Source organism: Cantharellus anzutake, assembly GCF_015039405.1.
Source record: "Cantharellus anzutake strain C23 chromosome Unknown EI90scaffold_70, whole genome shotgun sequence".
Lineage (NCBI taxonomy): Eukaryota > Fungi > Basidiomycota > Agaricomycetes > Cantharellales > Hydnaceae > Cantharellus > Cantharellus anzutake.
Window position 1 is genome coordinate 263,243 of NW_024067020.1, and position 18,023 is coordinate 281,265.

At 47.9% G+C, this 18,023-nt stretch overlaps 7 protein-coding genes and 1 non-coding gene across 8 annotated transcripts; 4 read left to right on the forward strand and 4 right to left on the reverse strand.

The window, feature by feature from the left end:
* Positions 1-610: 610 nt before the first annotated feature.
* EI90DRAFT_3020052 (uncharacterized protein) lies at positions 611-1,120 on the forward strand (the record flags this gene model as incomplete). Its single annotated transcript, XM_039057461.1, has 2 exons — positions 611-863; positions 894-1,120. 2 exons carry the CDS (start codon positions 611-613, stop codon positions 1,118-1,120), a joined length of 480 nt encoding a protein of 159 aa, XP_038910946.1.
* Positions 1,121-7,124: 6,004 nt separating this feature from the next.
* On the reverse strand, positions 7,125-8,067 carry EI90DRAFT_3130893 (uncharacterized protein; the record flags this gene model as incomplete). Its single annotated transcript, XM_039064348.1, has 4 exons — positions 7,125-7,574; positions 7,631-7,654; positions 7,704-7,732; positions 7,797-8,067. 4 exons carry the CDS (start codon positions 8,065-8,067, stop codon positions 7,125-7,127), a joined length of 774 nt encoding a protein of 257 aa, XP_038910947.1.
* A 214-nt stretch (positions 8,068-8,281) lies between these two features.
* On the reverse strand, positions 8,282-8,764 carry EI90DRAFT_3130894 (uncharacterized protein; the record flags this gene model as incomplete). Its single annotated transcript, XM_039064349.1, has 2 exons — positions 8,282-8,409; positions 8,473-8,764. The coding sequence occupies 2 exons, from the start codon at positions 8,762-8,764 to the stop codon at positions 8,282-8,284; spliced, it is 420 nt and encodes a 139-aa protein (XP_038910948.1).
* A 220-nt stretch (positions 8,765-8,984) lies between these two features.
* On the reverse strand, positions 8,985-10,473 carry EI90DRAFT_3020054 (uncharacterized protein; the record flags this gene model as incomplete). Its single annotated transcript, XM_039057462.1, has 6 exons — positions 8,985-9,581; positions 9,639-9,965; positions 10,026-10,189; positions 10,232-10,292; positions 10,334-10,371; positions 10,422-10,473. 6 exons carry the CDS (start codon positions 10,471-10,473, stop codon positions 8,985-8,987), a joined length of 1,239 nt encoding a protein of 412 aa, XP_038910949.1.
* An 864-nt stretch (positions 10,474-11,337) lies between these two features.
* On the forward strand, positions 11,338-12,404 carry EI90DRAFT_2936850 (uncharacterized protein; the record flags this gene model as incomplete). The annotated part of the gene is made up of 5 exons (XM_039055171.1): positions 11,338-11,565; positions 11,617-11,766; positions 11,825-11,999; positions 12,031-12,241; positions 12,290-12,404. 5 exons carry the CDS (start codon positions 11,338-11,340, stop codon positions 12,402-12,404), a joined length of 879 nt encoding a protein of 292 aa, XP_038910950.1.
* A 738-nt stretch (positions 12,405-13,142) lies between these two features.
* On the forward strand, positions 13,143-13,975 carry EI90DRAFT_2936800 (uncharacterized protein; the record flags this gene model as incomplete). The annotated part of the gene is made up of 2 exons (XM_039055167.1): positions 13,143-13,281; positions 13,338-13,975. Coding segments are annotated over 2 exons (777 nt in total), but the record flags the coding sequence as incomplete, so codon positions are not given.
* A 416-nt stretch (positions 13,976-14,391) lies between these two features.
* EI90DRAFT_t224 lies at positions 14,392-14,465 on the reverse strand. The gene has a single exon. It is a non-coding gene; the product is annotated as a tRNA-Met (tRNA).
* An 880-nt stretch (positions 14,466-15,345) lies between these two features.
* On the forward strand, positions 15,346-17,497 carry EI90DRAFT_3157730 (uncharacterized protein). Its single transcript, XM_039066133.1, has 4 exons — positions 15,346-15,429; positions 15,484-16,721; positions 16,775-16,922; positions 16,975-17,497. The coding sequence occupies exons 1-4, from the start codon at positions 15,405-15,407 to the stop codon at positions 17,247-17,249; spliced, it is 1,686 nt and encodes a 561-aa protein (XP_038910952.1). The 5' UTR covers positions 15,346-15,404; the 3' UTR covers positions 17,250-17,497.
* Positions 17,498-18,023: the final 526 nt, after the last annotated feature.

An 18,023-nucleotide genomic window follows, 5' to 3' on the forward strand; every position in this document is an offset into this window, starting at 1 on the left:
TGGGGGGACATTACTTGTTTTCCACATAAAATTGTGGTGGATCCTAGCAATGCCAGGGATCAGTGTGATATCAAACAAAAAGTACTCAAAAAAGTGTAAGGTGGGTGTCCTAGAACCCAGCTGTGAGTATCAAATATATGTGATTCACAGTGGGTAGGACAATAGTGACCTGACATTTATGGAGTTATGTGGTTTGTTTTCTTTGCCCTAGTTGCACTAATATTTGTTGGAGGATTCACTCAGTAGACACCCCAGAGTGGGTGTTAGAGACAGGGGTCTCTGCCAGTTCCAGGGTGGAAACAGATACTTAGCAAGGAGGGACCTTGGCCTCAGCAACTCAAGTAGAGTGCTGTGCCATTGCTGTTTGTCCTGCTGGTCCTTAATTTCAGACATATCAAGGGTAAAGTCTCTAGGGGGCATAGGTTGCTCAGGTCATTTACTGACTGAGGAGCAAGCAAGTATGTACAATTGTCTATATATAAGGGGAGACAGAAGCACAAGAAACAAAGTGGGTCTGAAATTGTCAGGGCACAGCCCCTGACCCCACACACCCTCAGGTACCCTCCCTCCATTTTCCCCTATTTTTCCCCTCACTATTCTACAATCCCACATGCATGCAGACCCATGGGAAAGTTTTGGGGGAGTTACTTGCCCAGAAACCATTACAGCTACAACTGTGGGAAGATTCTGCGCAAGCTGCCCACCCAGAACCTTCCCACAGGGGGGTGCCATTTATGGAAAGTTGGCAAAGAGCCAAAAACTGTATAGTTCCTGGCTCCCATTTGTAGCAGCTTCACAGGAGGTTGAGAAGGTTACCCTTCTTCTCAACTCATTTCCTGTGAAGGCTGGGGCTAGCCCCCTCAGTGAGTTTGAGGATCTCAGACTGGGACTAGATACCCCAGCAACTAGGAGGATCCCCCTGGGCCCTGACAGAAATGGAACAAAAGTGTCTGAACAGAGACAAAGGGAAATATTCATGGTCAAGGGTGCTGCAAGTGGGAATGGACTCCTAAAGGGGAGAGAGGGGGAAGAAGAAGGGGGGGGGGTGTCAGGGACAGCTCTGAAAGCGGCGAGGTCCCAGCGTGCGGGACTCGGTGGGACGAATAGCGGCTGTGCGTAGCGGCAATTCCATCGCGGGGTGAGCGTCCCCGACCACTTAGTCTGAAGTGGGAATGTGAGTTATCATTAAAAGGGAAGGCTACACTACTTGCCTGAAGTGGGAATGTAAGAAGAAGGCTACTTCTTCAGTTCCCACTCCAGCTGTTATTATATACATGCAGGATCGATCACGTGGGGTGTGCCACGTCACCCTTGCACACAGCCACGGCTCTCTGGGTGTCTCCGCAGGAGGTCCCGAGAGGGCCCACTGTGGGTGCAGGGCGAGTGCAGCGGTGGTGGCGGTGATATAGGGATGGTAAGATACAGGAGGGGAAATGGGCATGCACGCTGGTGATACATTGAGCAGCGGGAAAGGTGGTCCATGTAAGAGAGAGAGAGAAAGAGAGAAAGAAAGAAAGGAGGAAAGGAGAACAGGAGAAAGGAAGAGGGAGAGGAGGGAGAAGTGGTGCGGAGCGGGGATCGGGTGGGGCGTGTCAGGGCATGCCCTGACAGGGGGGCAAAAAGGGGTCAGGAGGTCCACTGTACTAGGTTTGATGTTTTTAGCAAACAAAACCAACCACTCAACTAAACTGGTGGAATTGCCCTAAGGACCAAATTTTTCCTGAGCTTTAGTTACTAAGCCTCTCATCGCACCCCAGAGTGCACTGACTCCAAGGTAGATGTGAAGAGGGGGAATTCACTTCTCTTCCTAACTAAAGTACACACTTATATTGAATTTCTACATTGTGCCAAGGAATAGTTCTGAAACAAATGGCTTTGGCTAGAGTAAGCCTCCACCACCAACAGTGGTAAGGTTTGGGCACTGTTGGCTTGAGTAAAATCCCAAAGAACAAAAGAAAAATGAAGTGAAAATCAAAAACTTTGTCCCTTCATACCATCTGACTCTCCTCAACTGTAGCTTTCGAATGATACCAAATTTGTGGAATTTGGTGTAGAATTGGCTAAGAACAGGAATTCAGTGGCATGGGATCCACAATACAATTGTCCATGCACAGGGAAACTTGGACTAAATTATATCCCAAAATTCTGAAAGTTCCTTGACAATATCCCTTGCATTGCTCACATATTCCTAGCTTGAATTCCTCTGGAATTTCGCTGAGGTTGACCCAAACATGACCATCTGATGTTCTCATGTAGTCCCATGACACATGGCAAGTCCAGGAGTCAGATAATTCCCTTGGTTTCTCCACAACTACTCTTCTGTTCTGGATGAGATCTATGGGTATTATTCCACAATTAATGACCTTCAGATCATCCTCTGCTGTCGACTTCCCAGAGTTGAGTGAAGGGAACTTCACTCTCCTCCTCTGTCAGAAACTGTGTTCGAGGTATTCGCGGGGAGCAGAGCGGAGTACGGCGGCATGAGTGGACACTTAGCTAATGAGCTACTCTGTTGCAAGGCATCGTGGTGGTTGGGACTTCGGCTTCAACGACTTGGCTGGAGCATTGTGCCACGCATTCTAGGCTGTCCCGTATTTCATGTTAGCAGGAGGTACCTTGCAGCGACATGTACTTAAGCAGAGATGGAACTGAGAGGCGGACTTAAGATGAGAGTACTTGGGGGGAATTCTAGTCGATATTCGAACTGAGGTACATCGACAGTAAACTACAAGTATAAATACGAAAGGAGAACAGAGAAGGGGCCGGTCGGCCCGGTGCAGGACAGGAGTGGGATGGTAAGTACAACAAAACTAAAGAGCGATGAAGGACCAGGGAAATGGAACAGAAGAAATGAATGGAACAGAGGACGGTGAAGTTGGGAGGCAGAATGAATTGGCCGACAATCTAGGTGCTAGTAAGGTGGCGGATCAGAATGTCAATATACGAATAAATCAAATGTCAATAAAGGAATAACCAAGTGTCAATAAAATAATAACCAAATGTCAATAAGGAACGGATCAACGGCGACCATACTGACCGCTAGTTAGTTAAGCGAATGAATAAGAATAAAATGGTATCAGCTGAATGGCTGAGGAGCTCAAGTGGTGGTGGGAGAACGAAGGAGGCGCTGCTACGGGGCCGTAGGGCAGGAACCACTATCGGCGCCACTAAGTGATGGGTAATGGTGTGATTAACGGGTGCAAGTAATGGGTGCAAGAATGGGGGTGCAGAAAGTGGTAGAAGGGCAGAGACTTTGCAGGGCTGTGACAAAGGGGTGCAGGTTGTGCAACTTAGACAAGAGAAGAACCCTGGGTTAGGATGGGAATTTGCAATACTGCAGTATCATGACTGTTAGTTCACTCCCATGGCCTCTGGGAGTTTCCAGAGGCACCAATTCAATCCAAAACCTTTGTGTGACATGTGATGAACTTATGGTCATTATAGCACAGTAATTGAGGACCTCTTGCATGGGCATTCAGTTCATGCTTTCAAGACCTGCTACAGAGTAGTGGGAATTTAAAAAAAAGTCCTGAGGGACACATTGAGACTTCTTTCCACCCAATTTACAGCCCATTCCATTCAGCTGTTGTCAAGAAAATTGTGTAAAGGGGTAAAATATAAAATCACAGAAAATGAAGATTATTGTTATTGCTAAAAATGTCCAGGAATATACAAACATTTTGCAGCAAACCACAAGTGGCTAGTTTATGTGGTTGCTGAGATATGTTGCACTCTTTGTTGAGCCCTGTTGTAAGTGTGTTATAAGTTTTCAATATAAGGCTATGACATGTAAGGTCTCAGACTTGTATTAGAGATCTAGATTAAGACTGTACTTATGATGTGTAAGTTCTGTGTCGGTTAAGTACATCATCAGACACATTGTAAAAGCAATAAGAAATATTCTCACCTCAGACTCGTATTAGAGATCTGAGGGAGAGGGAGTGTTGTAATGTAGGGATTCCTGATAAGGCAATCCGCTTACTTCAGCAGTATACTCGCAAGACCAGAGATAAGCTAGAAACTTTTCTGATGATTTTTGTTAGAACGGGTGGATTCGGACGACTCCGGAATGGAATCGGAGACTGTCATATCCGTGCATACCCGACCCCGACCCGACTTCCGGACCTCCACCCTCTTCACCTCCGGAGTCATAACCTACCGCTGCCTTTCCGATACTCACCTTCGGTCTCGGCAACACACCCCTCCTCTTACCTCTCCGCTCCCCCTCACCACACCTCCACCCTCCCGTCATCCCCTACGCTATCTCCGTCCGTTCTGATATCCACCTTCAGACCTGACTACTCTTCCTTACCTGTCCCCTCTCTCATTCCTCCGCCACCCTTCCGCCAAGTTATGACCATCCACCGCTGTTCCATACTTCACACTCGGACACCATTCGTATCTTACTCCGAGCCTCCGTCATAGTCCATACCTCGGACTTTGACTCCACCTCGGTCTTAGTCCATTGCATTGGTGACCTCATACTACGTGAACACCATTGCCAATATTCCTCGGACTTCCAACCCCGCCTCCGTAACCTCCGTAAGCTCCGCAACCCCGAGCTTCGCGGACCGCCTCCGGCACTCTTGCCGTTTGTAATGTATTTCTCGCAATTCCCCCTCATCCCTATTTGGACTACTGCTTCTTTCTATTCTAGCCAGTTAGTCATCACCCCCACTTCCCTCATCCTCCTGCCCCTCTGGGCCTCGCCCACTCTACCTCCTTTCGGATGTATCACAGGTCTTGCCCTATGACCTTCGGTACCGCTCCGCTCCCTCTAACCCTTTGTTCCCGTTCGGACGTCTTCGTTCCGATTCGGTCACCCTTTGTTTCTCCTTGTGCTTTTGCCCCTTCCTTATATATCGGCGCTTGTACATACTCGTCTGTTTTCAGTCCGAAATCGACCTGAAATGCCCCAAGAGACTTCCTGCTCACCTACTGTGAAATTAAGGACCAAATGGACAAACAGCAATGGCACAGCGCTCCGCTTGAGTCGCTGAGGCCAAGGTCCCTCCACGCTAAGTCTCCGATTCCGCTCCAGAGTCGTCCGTTTCCGCCTATCTCTAACAGAGACTTAGCATGGAAGGACCTCGGCCTCAGCGACTCATGCGGAGTGCTGTGCCATTGCTGGTTGTCCTGGGGATTTCGGATCTAGCAGAGGGAAAGTCTCTAGGGGGCATTTCAAGTCGATTTCGGACTGAGGTTACAAGTTACTATGTACATTGTATATAAGGAGGGGTCCGGAATCAAAAGGAGCAAGGGTACTCCAAAAGGAGACAAAGGAGCTGGAAAGAGGAACAACACCAAGGGTCAAGGGTTTGACTCAATGGTGTTTCCCAAAGGAGGAGTGAAGGGCCAAGGCCCAAGGAGGAAGGAAGGAGGTTGGGAGTGGGGAATGGCTAGCTGACTGAATAGAAAGGAAGCAGTAGCCCAAATAGGAATGAGGGAGAATAGCGGAACTGAATGGAGCAATGCAATAGTTGCAAGGTCCGATGTAAGTCCGGAAAGTCTGAACTCGGAAGTTAAACTCCGGAATATTGGCAAACGTAATTAAATGGAATGAGCTAACCAATACAATGGGTATAAGCGGAGGTGGGGTCAAAGTCCAAGGTCGGAGCTAAGACCGGAGGTTCCGGAGAAGGAGACGCGAATGGGATTCCAGAGCGGAGGCCCGGAGTCGGGAGCATAGGTGTTGTGTACTCACCTGGAAGGTGTTGAGGTTGGGGTTGGACCTGGAATGTTCCGGAGTCGGACTGAAGGGTGTGTCAGAGCCAGAGGTGGGATAACCTCTTGGGAGTCGGCAAGGAGAAGGTGACAGAAGGGTAGTAGGACTCTGGAAGTCTGGTTCAGAGTTCCAGGAGCCCGGAGCGGAGGTCAGGATTGTATGGATATGACAATTTTGCTCAATGCATGTCTGTGCATATTTATATTCTGGCAATTTCCCACAACAATCCAGAATGCCCTGGAAGGTTCCAGTGACTCATGACTTCAACAGGGAGCCAAAGAGCTTCCTTTTTATATGCAATCTACACCAGTGGCAGGCCTTTTGCACAAAGAAAGAAAATGGGGTGCAGAAGATGGGCCCCCAAACTTCACTTCTGCCACCAACGATCATATCCCTTGCCACTCTGCCATCGGAACCAATTGTTGACATTACAACAATAAGTTGTTGAGATTGTGAGTGATCTCACAATAATCAGGTTGCCTCACATGCGGAGAAATACACTATATTGTCAATGGGGGAGTAAAGGCTTTTTTTTCCTTTGTCATGTCAGGTACAAACCCGACATGATAAATAAGGAATGAATAGGGCCGTGAGTATGTGGCCACCTATTACTCATCACGGGACTATAATAATATGTACCTATAGGGGGCCCACCTGACCTACTCTCTTAGATATAGAGACGCTCCTTGAGTGCATGCACCCATGCACTGGTGCAACAATCAGTACATAATACTATATATGTATACTACTCTCAGGCCCGAAGGGCCTAGAAGCTCCGGGGTACCGTGACCTGAAAATCCGGAAAACCCCTCCATGCTGCAACTCCTTCGGAGTTCACCGTCACACATCACCCCACCAACGTCTCCGGACCCATCATCACCATCATCGATGTCATCGATGACATTGCCAACACTTATTTTTCAAAATCACTGTTCCCTTATAAACTTCACTAATACACAACTTCCCTCGCTTCCTTTCCTTTTCCTCCCATGTGACTCCACTGCTGCTACCAACATTTTCAACATTATCAGCATTGTTTGAATTTCCCTCAATTTTTTTTTTCAAATATCAAAATGTGAATATATGTGATTGAGCAAGCTATGAAAACTGCCTGCGAAGCCATAAGTTGCCTTATATGGATGAATGGGAACATCATTGATGCTGTTCAGCAGTGCGACTCTAAGAACCACAACAAACACATGGTAGTGAGGAGTACCCATCCATCCATCCATCCATCCATCCATCATTACACAGGTGTTACTACCCCCTGCCCTCTCGTTGCCGGGGAAGGTACTCTGTCGGCAAGATTTATGTGGCTTCGGGTCTGCCAGTGCTTTGCACTTCTTCCTCCTATCAGAACCATCAAATTACCTTTGCAAACTTCCAGAGAAACTTTCACTTACGAGTTAGCACCCCTGCTGGAGCTGGAGCTGACTTCCATGGTTGCCGCTGGCTCGGTCCCTGTGTGAGTGGCGCTGCTTGCTGGTGTGGCATTATCGGTGTTCAAACCACTGAAAAGTCTCTTTTGGTTAGTCTTCAATAATACTTCTGATGCCACAAACCTTGGCCATGCTGGTGATACATTATCTCCCATACTCGTGCTGCTTTCACCTGCAGCCACACTGTTCCGTACACTGCTGTTAGGGCTTGATAAGGCATCATCACATTGTTCAACAGTGGAAGGGCATCCAGAGACAGCATCATGGTTGATGCACATGGCTTGTGACTCGCTACGGTCGCCAGTCTGGGCTTGGGCTGCCTCAGATTCTAGAGTACTGAGCTCTGCTTTTTGCTGCTCAATCTCCTCTGCTATCAGCTTAACCCATTTGATTTTCCCATCTTCCCATCCCTTGACAGCCTCTCAAAGATGATCGACCACAGCCCTTTTGGGCTCAACTATCTTACCCCTGGATAGTGTGTCATGTCAATCTTGACACCATGTCAGATCATGAGCTTTAGATAATTCCGAGGCACCCACTCCATTGGAAGCTGAGTTTTCCCAGTTACCTTGCCTAGTATTGCGCCCAGATCAATCCTCTGATGATGTTTGACAGGGTAACTAACTACTCACATAGTTCGGTTCTTGTCCATTCTGCCAACTGGAAACGCAATGAACCGGAGAGTGCTTTATGAACCTTCACAACATCTTCAATCGTTTCAGCATCAACAGTGTAAAGTATCCCGATTCTTGACTCACTGCTTGTAGCCCCGATGCAATATCCCTCCATAAGCCGGGCATGTAACCACAGGGGCTCTTTTGCTACACCCAGCCAATACTCCTTTGCCTTCTCTGACGCCCACACGACTGGTGCAAATACATCATTGCTAGACCCTTTTGCCATCATAATCATGACTTGAATTCCACATGCCCAGTTCACATTCTCTGCCTATGCCTTGTTATTCTCTCTGGGGACTAATGCATCTTGTTGAACATACAATTTGGACGAGCTGGTCTCGGGCATGGATGGCCATGCATTGTGCTGACAGTTCAGGTGAGATTATGCTTTCTTTTAGGGCCCGATTCTCCCTTTTGACAACAACACCTTCTAAGGCAACTCATGCGTGATGTTCATCCATTGGAGTAAGTGGGTTCTTTATGTCATCAAACGTCACTTCTTCATTGTTGATGTCGTCAAGAAGCTCAAGGTACTCTTTGGAGTATGGTAGGTTTGGCAGCGCTTTCTCTGTTGTGCATGGGAGGTTAGTGCATTTCTACATGGTTTTTATCCGTTAATGAAACCACATACCTTGTTTATGACGTGCCTGCACCTTTGCATGTGCCCAGGCATTAGGGAGCATTGGCTTCCGTACTTTTTTTGGTGCAGAAAACTTATAGACAACTTGCTTTCGTATCTGGTTTGCTGAATAGCATGAACCGTGCCTAACAAATTCCTGCACAATAGCATGGACTTGGGCATCAAAACTCTTCCTCAGCTCAAGAATCCATTTGTTGAATGATGCCTGGACTAATTCTTTCCTCTGATTTTTTGACAGAGTAGCAGGTTCGACAAACAACTCTGTGCACTGCTGCTGGGACATCAAGAACCCCTGTGTGCGAAAATGTTGAGCAACATGTTGGGAATTCAGCCAGGGGCCAACCAATAAACAAATAAAGGTAAACAGTTTTTACCCTGTATTTGGCATATGGGAATAATTCGTGCATTTATGCCAAATTCACAATAAATACAGGTGTGTGTGTGTTTTTTCTGTATTTTCTAGAAATTTACGGAGGGGGGGGGGGGAACAGCAGAATCGTTTATCAATCATGCCCTGCAGCTGCCAGTTCGGCAAGGAAGGAAGCTTCTTCATACCCACAGTCACACTCCATCATCAACATGTTGCGGAAGTTGGTAATGTTGGTGAATCCCAGTTGTGACTTAAGCGTGATGATCTCAATGTCCTCCGGCCGCAGAGTTGTATGTACATTTACATATGACTCAAAGAGTGACTGACTTCCTACCTCTGTCACAGCCATCATGCTATGAGTACTAGTCAAACTGCTCAACTGAGATGATGACAATTGCTGCATGTTTGCTCGAGTCAGAGGAAGGTGATGTTGGGTTGGTGCTAGATTGGTGCATCTGTCTGGCAGTGAGATGTTCGAAACTGATTGCATGGATCCAGGAGTAGTGGTAGTCCCAGGGAAGTCGGTGCAAATGCTTGATCCACTTTGGGTTGCATTAGGAGTGTTGAATTCCGTTAGGTCAAATGAAGTGGCGGACGGTGTGGCAGACAGTGTGGCAGGGGTAGTTTTGGCAGGGGTCACAGGTGCATGTGCTGGAGTAATGATGTCAACACCGATACCAGCATTGACTGCATCGAGCAATGGGGAACGCCCTGCGGTACCCAACCTGTGCTGCCAGATACTCAACAGATGGGGGGCAGTGGATCTTGTATTTCAAGGCAGAGACACTGTCAAAGGGTCGGGCAGTCTCCACTGGGGGGGGGATGGGGCCCTCAGGGCGGTGTTCTGTGGGGTGGGGGGTGGTTCACCCTGGCATGGTTGTGGCTGCCTGCGCCCCATGGTTGGTGTGCTGCTCGGAGCTGCTGGAACTGGGGTTACTGGTGTGGCTGCGCCTTTGTTTGCTTTTGGTATCTTGTCTAATATTTCGCTGCACAGTGCTCCCCACCCTTCATTGTTTTCAATGCTTTTCGAGGCAAGTAACATGATAGGTAATGCTTGACCACCATAATTGATCAACATGATGCTTGGCTGCCCCAAGCGGTCCAAGACATCTGTCTATTTCCACAGCACAAGGAGTTATTTATGTAATACCGATTCATCAGGTTGACGACTCACAAATGGGTGAACCTCATCAAGCCTTTCCCTTAACCCTGTCAGGGGGACAGCAAGGTGGCACTGTACCATATAACCCATTTCCGTGGTAAATATATGGGTTGATATGTGCTCCTCAATGGTTTTTAGATCAATTCGCCCCCAATCGGGCTTCCAGTCTGAAGAAGCTATGTTTTTCCAGAATTTCGCACTTTTTTTTGTGTACTTACTGCGAACTCGATAGGGAACACTGAAGTCCTCGACAAACCAGTTCATCCTTCGGTCATCAGCCTGTATCTCACATGAGAAGTCCAAACAAAACTGTCAAACACATGTTGGGCTATGGGACGCATGTGTTGCAACATGGTTTCTAGAATTTGGTAAGTTTTGTTATCTGTCTGTGTCCGCTTGCATATTTACCTTCAGTTTTGGTCTGGGGCATGATGCTGAAGCATTGGATTTTCAATGGCATGATGGATTTTCAGTGACAGCGCTTGAACATGCCAGATTGAATTGCCGCACAAAAAGAAACTGTATATAATGAATTGATACTGTATGGCGTGTTGGACGCGCTCTTCAATAGATCAGTTCAATCTCTTGGTACAAGGTCGCCACATTCTGTGAGTGCTGTTTCTCTACTCATGGGCTACATTTTTTTACAGTACTAGAATCTTTATCCTGATGCCATGATCAAAACAAGCGCAAAATGCTGTTGTGACTAACTTGCTAGGTCCAGGGTTGGAAAGGAATGGATTGGTTGCCCGGAAGAGGGTATGACTCAAGATGGAAGCAACCCAGTGAAGAGTCCTTGAAGGTGCGTGGAAAGCGTGTAGCACACTGAACCCACCAGCAAACATGAATTCGACAAACTAGACACATTGGCCGAAGTCAGAGCTGACCTTGAAGAACTTCAAAACAATGGCTTTGCCCTTGATACCGATAATGTGGATGACTGGGTGGATGACCCCATGATGGCAGATGCTGGGCTGTTCCAAGATGAAGGGCTTACCAGCAAACAATTCTTGACGGTAATGTCCTCCCTGTTCCCAAAACAGTACATATTTCTTGATGACTTCTCAGTTCTTATTCATCTAGGACTGATCTCATGTTTTATTTTTAGGTGCAAGAAAAGTCACATTTGGGGCCACTGCATGGCCAGGCTCCACGCAGCTTGGGCAGAGCAGCTGAATGACCTCATTGCCCTATACCTTGAATTCAAAACTACCAACCCTTCTTCTACACCATCTCACTATCCCCTGCCCCAAGACAACCTCAATTACGTTTACATCAAGTGCCTTGACATATTTGGTAAGCCTTTCCTTTCACCTCCCTGTACATGATTAACCGATATTCAGATGGTAGTTCATTTGAATACATACCCAGGCAGGAGACAGACATCCATCCTACATACACGCTGGTGCATGCCGGCTATCTATCCCCTACTCCAACAGAGCCCCAAATTGTGATCTCCCTGAAATCGCTCGAACTGTTATACTCTCTTTTCCGAGCAGCACCCGCTTTCAGTATTCAACATTTTACCCAGGTGGTTTCTGACATACACAAGGTAAGCTATTTATGGTGTTTTTCCAGCATCTGCAGCTGACTGCAAATTGAGATGGTATATCAGCCCTACTTAAGAACCCAAATCTCACTTGCTTTCGATATCTTCTATCAGATATTCTTCCACCTGGATAAACTTGTCAAACAAGGTCAGGTGGGGCCCAATTATCATCTCAAAAATTCCTGCCCTGCTTGTCACTGTAAGGTAAGTATCCGATTTTGATCTAGCAAAGGGTAAGCCCAAGTTGCATCATCGTTTTTAGGTTGAAGATGAGCCTGAATGCCCCATTCAGCTCATTGTCACAGCTGATGGGAATACCTCCCTCTCAAGGCTGCACCATAATTTTGCCACCGACGCCCGAGTCTTTCCCAGTGACTACTTCATTCCCCGAGAACAGGTCAATAATTTTGCTGACACTCGAAAACATTCACAACGTGGTAGCCAGGTATGAACATTCCTCTTCCTTAGTTCACTCAGTAATATGTGCGACTTGTGAGATGGATGGCCCAGAGTCGTTATTTATATCTGACAGCTGCCTAGCATGGAAGAATGCTTGGCCAATGCCCTTGAAGTCGAAGTCGGGTGCCATGCAACTCATGGATGAGACAGGACTTTTCTCTGTCATTTGCCGATATGGTATCGTCCAATTCCTTATCGACATGGTCCAGAGTGGGGAGTTGTGAGTAATGTGATGTACTTTGTTGATGAGAATTGACGTACCTAGCAGAGCCAAATATCCAATCGCTGCCACTGATCAACTCATATGGACATTTGGCCACAACATTCTATTACAATATTGGCTGCACATTTTCAGCTACCCTTTCCAAGTCTTCCATTGGTGATATAGCACAAGAAGCAAAATTTAGGTGTTGTACTGGTTCTTTCCATGGTGCCACTCACAACAGACTCTGCCAGCTCGATTTCCTCATAGGGCTACAGCAGGGAGCTGGAATTGAAGATGGTGAAGGCAATGAACAAGTATATTCTGAGAGCAACTCCCTCGCACCGGTAACCCGACATGCATCACCATACTATCAGCATCTCTGGATTCATATGCATTTTGTGAAGTGGGATGAAACAAAGTATGAGCGTCTAGGTATGTCATCCATCCAATAAATATGCCAAACACTTCCTTACCCCTCACAAGTAGGTGACTTCTTATTGAACAACCACACAACAGCATGGAGAATAGTTCAAGAAATCCTCGAGACAACAAGGCAGATGGACCCCAACTTTGAACCTGATGTGTAATGCCCACAATGGCTGGATGAAGAGCGCAACTACATATCCCCACTTCAGTTTGAGCCCCAAGATGAAAAGGCGAAGGTCGTGTATTTAGAGGCCACAGAGCATCTTGAGCATGCAGAGTGGGTATAATTCTAGTTCATAAACATAAACATTCACAAATTACCTTCAGGGAAATCATATGCTACTGGATAGCGCAAATAGCCATCCAGGCTAGGCTACCACCCCAACATGCTGACCAACATTTGTGAGAGGCAAACGAAGCTGTTTAGAGCACACGTGCCACTCTGGCAGCGTTGGGGTTAGCTCTACCGGCCATGTCTCATACATGACCTTGGGTGCCTGGTTCTCCTGAGCGGCTTGAAGCAATCGCTCTGTGCCAGCAGAGGGATTATAATCACCTCCTTGATGATCTCGAGCATCGTGCAATATCGCATCAGTTTGAAGTTGAGAAGATGGGACTTCCAAGGACAGGTGTGTGATAGCCAACTTCTTTCCCTGCCCCATTCAGAGTACAATTTTTATTCCAGATTACAAGGCTCACCAGCAAATCCTATCTTTAGTGGTGAAGTGGGGCAAGACACTTAACTCGACACTAGAGAAATACAACAATCTTGCATCCACCATGGATCCCCTGAAGCCAAGACTCAGTTGGGAGGATGTAACCAGCCTCGAGTTCATATCAGATATCGTGATTTTATGGGGCCATGACGATGTACATGAGAAACCATGGGCAAAGCCCCTTCTCTGCAAGGCCACCCGAGCTTGGCATAAGCTTCAACGAGCCCGTGAAGAGATTGACACTGTCAGACTTGAAGCTTGTCGGGTATGGACCTCAATGGAAAATGAGGAGGCTTGGCTGCGAGGTGCCATTGAGAACACTCGATCGACCAATTCCGCTCTGGCAAGATATATTTCCGCTACTTCCCAATACCACCTCAACATCAATGCGCACCTGCGTTCCAAACTCGCCCAGCTGGATAAGCTTGCACATTTTTTAACTGGCGACAGGTGTCAGGGACACATCCGGGGTCAAGGCAGCCCGAGGGTAGTGCCTGGCACTGAGGCCGTTGCGGGGTGTGGAGTGGGCGTGTGTACTGGCGAGCCCGGTCCAGGACGATGGTCCCTGGCCACTCAGACTGAAGTGGGAACTGTGAGTTGTTATTAAAAGGGGAGGCTATGCTACTTACCTGAAGTGGGAACTGTGAGAAGAAGGTTACTTCTTCGGTTCCCACCCCAGGTACCTTTATGTACATGTGGCTTGGGTCACATGAGGTTTGCCACGTCACCCTGCATACAGCCGCAGTCATCTGGGTGTCCCCGTGGGGGATCCCAAGGGCATGTGCTGCACACGTGCACCATGAGGCCATCCAGGTCGTCTGGGGCTGGGTGTGTCGTGCGCGTGTCGCTGGCGGGTCAATAATACATAGGTATGAGGAAAGGTTGTCCATGTAGATAAAGGTAGAAGAAAGAACAAAGGAATAAAAGGGTAGAAAGAAGAACAAGAGTTGAGGAAACATGATGAAGGGTGGGGGGTAGAGGTTGTTGGAATTTGCACATGGTCTTTTAGGGAAACCTAAAAGTTGGACATACTGGGAATCGAACTCCAGTCCTCTGGATCATGAACTCAGTGTGCACAGCCATTACACCATACACCCTGTTAGGCTGAGGTGGTTATTTCAACAGAGGTGAGCAGGATACTGGGTCAGGGCAGGTGGAGCCGGGTCAGGCAGGTGTGCCCTGACAATGGGGAAGGGACGATGAGTGGACCACCAGCGAGCCCTGACACTTGTGGCAGCCCAGAAAACACGAATAGCAACCCACCAAACAGTAAGTGTATCCATTAGGGCATTTGTAATGGTTCTGACCATTCTATTAGTACCACCCAATGAAACCCCCTCCACAACACTGCCCAGCTCAACCACCAATCTCATACCCTCTGATGATATCGACGGTGGGATGGCGGATGGGGGGCTGGAAACTGAGAATGAGGAGGTTGAGGAGTCTCATCGCCTGATCGGTCGAATCGCCAGTGCTTTGGAGAGCCTTGATTTAGACTTTGTCTGAAGGACTTTATTATGCCATGTATTTACATAGTACCTAGTTCGGAAAATGGCAAGGATGGCAAAGACAAAGCCAATGCCGACAAAATGAAAAGGAAAGGAAGCGAGGGAAGTTGTGTATTAGTGAAGTTTATAAGGGAACAGTGATTTTGAAAAATAAGTGTTGGCAATGTCGTCAACGACATCGATGATGGTGACGACGGGTCCGGAGACATTGGCAGGGTGATGTGTGACGGTGAACTCCGAAGGAGTTGCGGCATGGAGGGGTTTTCCGGATTTTCAGGTCACGATACCCCGGAGCTTCTCAGGCCCGAAGGGCCTGAGAGTAGTATATAGTATTATGTACTGATCGTTGCACCAGTGCAAGGGTGCGTGCACTCAAGGAGCGTCTCTATATCTAAGAGTAGGTCAGGTGGGCCATAGGTAGATATTATTATAGTCCCGTGATGAGTAATAGGCCTATCTCAAGGCGGAACCAAAACGGATCACGTGACAACTAAGCCGAAAAAGACTTTCTCGACTTGTGTCTCCAGGATGCACGTCGCCAAAAGCAGAGTCGGTATGTCTCATAATTGGAACACCATGGGCCACCCTATTTACCCCTAGAACATAGACAAGCCAGGGGGAATGAAGTTCAAAGTTGGGTCCAAACGAAGGCACAACCGATCGTCTCTGGAGAGACGATCGGTTGCGCCTTCAGATGTTTCCAAGGCATCTGTATCCCGTCAGGGAACGGTTGTGCCTTTGGATTCCGGCCCTGTTAAGGGATTACCACGTTTGCTAGACCTCGACCGTGGCGTGGACGGACAGGAGGAGATACTGAATTGTATTGATTCAGCCTCTTCGCAAGCGTCTATTCCTGGGATGGGAAAAGTCGGGGGCGGTAATACTCAGAATCTGAATCCCTTCATTGCACCGCCCGGAGCCACCCCGATATTAGGCTCAATATCAATATCTCGACCTTCTGCCTCGTCTTCTCACCCTCCTAAGTCCGATACCGTCGCCCCCAGAGGACAGTCTACTGCCATAACCACTTTCCCACACGTTACTCCTGCTTCTGCGCGTGCCGACCCTGGCACTTCGGTATCTGTGTCACCCGAACAAAGGACAACACCGGCTCGAAACTCTCGGAAACACAAGGTCTCTCAGCCCCTGTTAAATAACCCTGGTTTATCTCCTGCAACGGGATCTTCTGCAGGCGAGGAGCGGCCATCCAAGCCTGTCCGCCGAGGGATTGCAACTAGGAAACGTCGACCGAAGACCGCTGAAGAAATAGCAGCAGAGGACAGAGAGGCGGAAGAAAGGGAGCCCCCAGACCCAACTCAGATCACCATGTCTCAACTAGTTCGTGACATGCCCGTCGGTAGATCCGCTCCTGGGCGTTCGGAGAAGATCCAGAGACTGGAAGAAACCAGACGGCGTAATAGAGAACTGCGTACATCTCTTAGGGAGCGAGACAGGCGGCTGACGATGGGCTTGCCAAGAGACCCTGAGGATGACAGTCTAAACGTTCCAGAGACTATGGCCCCCCCACTCACTGAGTCCAATAATGCCAGCGTGGGAGTCGTGGGCGGGCCATCTGAACCGATTCTGGATAGGGATGATGATATGGACTTCATTAACCGCCTGCCAGGGCATGCGATAGTCCCCCGTATGATGATGGACGAGCATGGCAGGATCGCTGTAGACGAGAGATCAATGACTTATACTCGACCAGATGTTGTTCCAGACGACTCAATGAGGCATATAACTGAAAGAGAAAGTGACAGGTTTGTCAACTCACAGTCACACTCTAGAAGGAACAAGGGGGGGCAGCGATGGTCAAAAATCGAGACTGCAGAGTTCTACCGCGTACGTACTCACTTATTCGCCACTCAACTCGCTCATCCGAAAGTTTTCGGTAGTGGTTGTCCATGTTCTATATGGATTTCGAGTCCATTGCGCGGGTCATGCCAGGGCGGACCCGTGCAGATATCAAACGGAAATTTAAAGCTGAGGACAAAAGGAATTCACAGCTCATTGATATGTACCTCAAAAATCAAGTGCCCATTGGTATGCTGAAGCTTTTTCTGTTAAAATTGGCAACTCATCGCGTCTGAACAAGATCTTGACGAATACAGTCGTATCACTGGTAAGGATATCACTGGGCCTGTCCCTGTTGTATCTATACCGTCTAAACCTGCTTCTTCAAATGTTTCGAACATTGTCGAGGGGATGGGGCCTGCAAATTTGGGAGAAGCAGACGAAGAGGGTGACAAGGATGTCATGGAAGCGGGTCCTGCAGTTGGGAATGAAGTTCGTTCCATGGTGACCATGGTCACACCGGCTGTTCTTGGTGGTGCACCCATCCCCATTCAAGTTGGCCGGCCTAGTCGCTGATAGTGTTCAGTTGCATGACCAAAAGGGCGAATCTGCAATTTAGTATTCTTATTCCATATGATTAATCATGATGGCAGCTAGCACTGAATGGTGCCGCATGGCCCTGTGTTGTTGCAGTGCTGATTCCCGCTACTCTGTAGCGGGTCCTATGAATCTTTGCGACGCGAAAAGCCTATAGCCGTGCAAGAGGTCCTCTATCATTGCCAATACCCTAGGTTTCCAATTCATTTCTTGTTATTTAATGGAGGTACGAGATTAAATCAGACTTGTGAGTGGTTGGACTAAGTGCTCTTTTTTTGCGCTTGGCACATTACCCGGTGATGCCTTCATCTTATGTGCCGTACCCGCTGTCGGCCTTATGTATACTGTGCCTTCCAAGGCTACAGTCATGCCGATTCGGGTTTTATTGCTGCTGCATACCTGGGTCGATTTCTCTGGATGAACTCCGTACGTGTTTATTTGTCCGTCTATGCTTCTGGGCTCTGGCCCTCTTATACTTCATCCTCTGCTGAAGACGTTTACTTTGTTTCTTTTTTTAGTCTCATTTCTTTTAGCCTGAAAGCGATTTTTTTGATGTAGTTTTCTCTTGGAGTCCCTTACTTCCGGTAAGTGTTTCAGTCTCGCTGAGCAGGGGAGGTGTTGTGACCTCCAGTTACTCTCGGTGGGTTGGATCCTGAGTGCTTGCTCTAGTTTTTCTAGGTTTCTTTATTTTTAGTTGTTCCCTTGTTTTTGTAACCTCTGTTCTTCTCCTTGTCCTTGTTTTTTTGCATTGGA

Coding starts and splice junctions, on each gene's coding strand:
- EI90DRAFT_3157730 (XM_039066133.1), top strand. CDS start 15,405: ATGCACGTCGCCAAAAGCAGAGTCG. Junction 16,722..16,774: donor AGACTGCAGAGTTCTACCGC/GTACGTACTCAC, acceptor AGTTTTCGGTAG/TGGTTGTCCATGTTCTATAT. Junction 16,923..16,974: donor CAAAAATCAAGTGCCCATTG/GTATGCTGAAGC, acceptor CGTCTGAACAAG/ATCTTGACGAATACAGTCGT.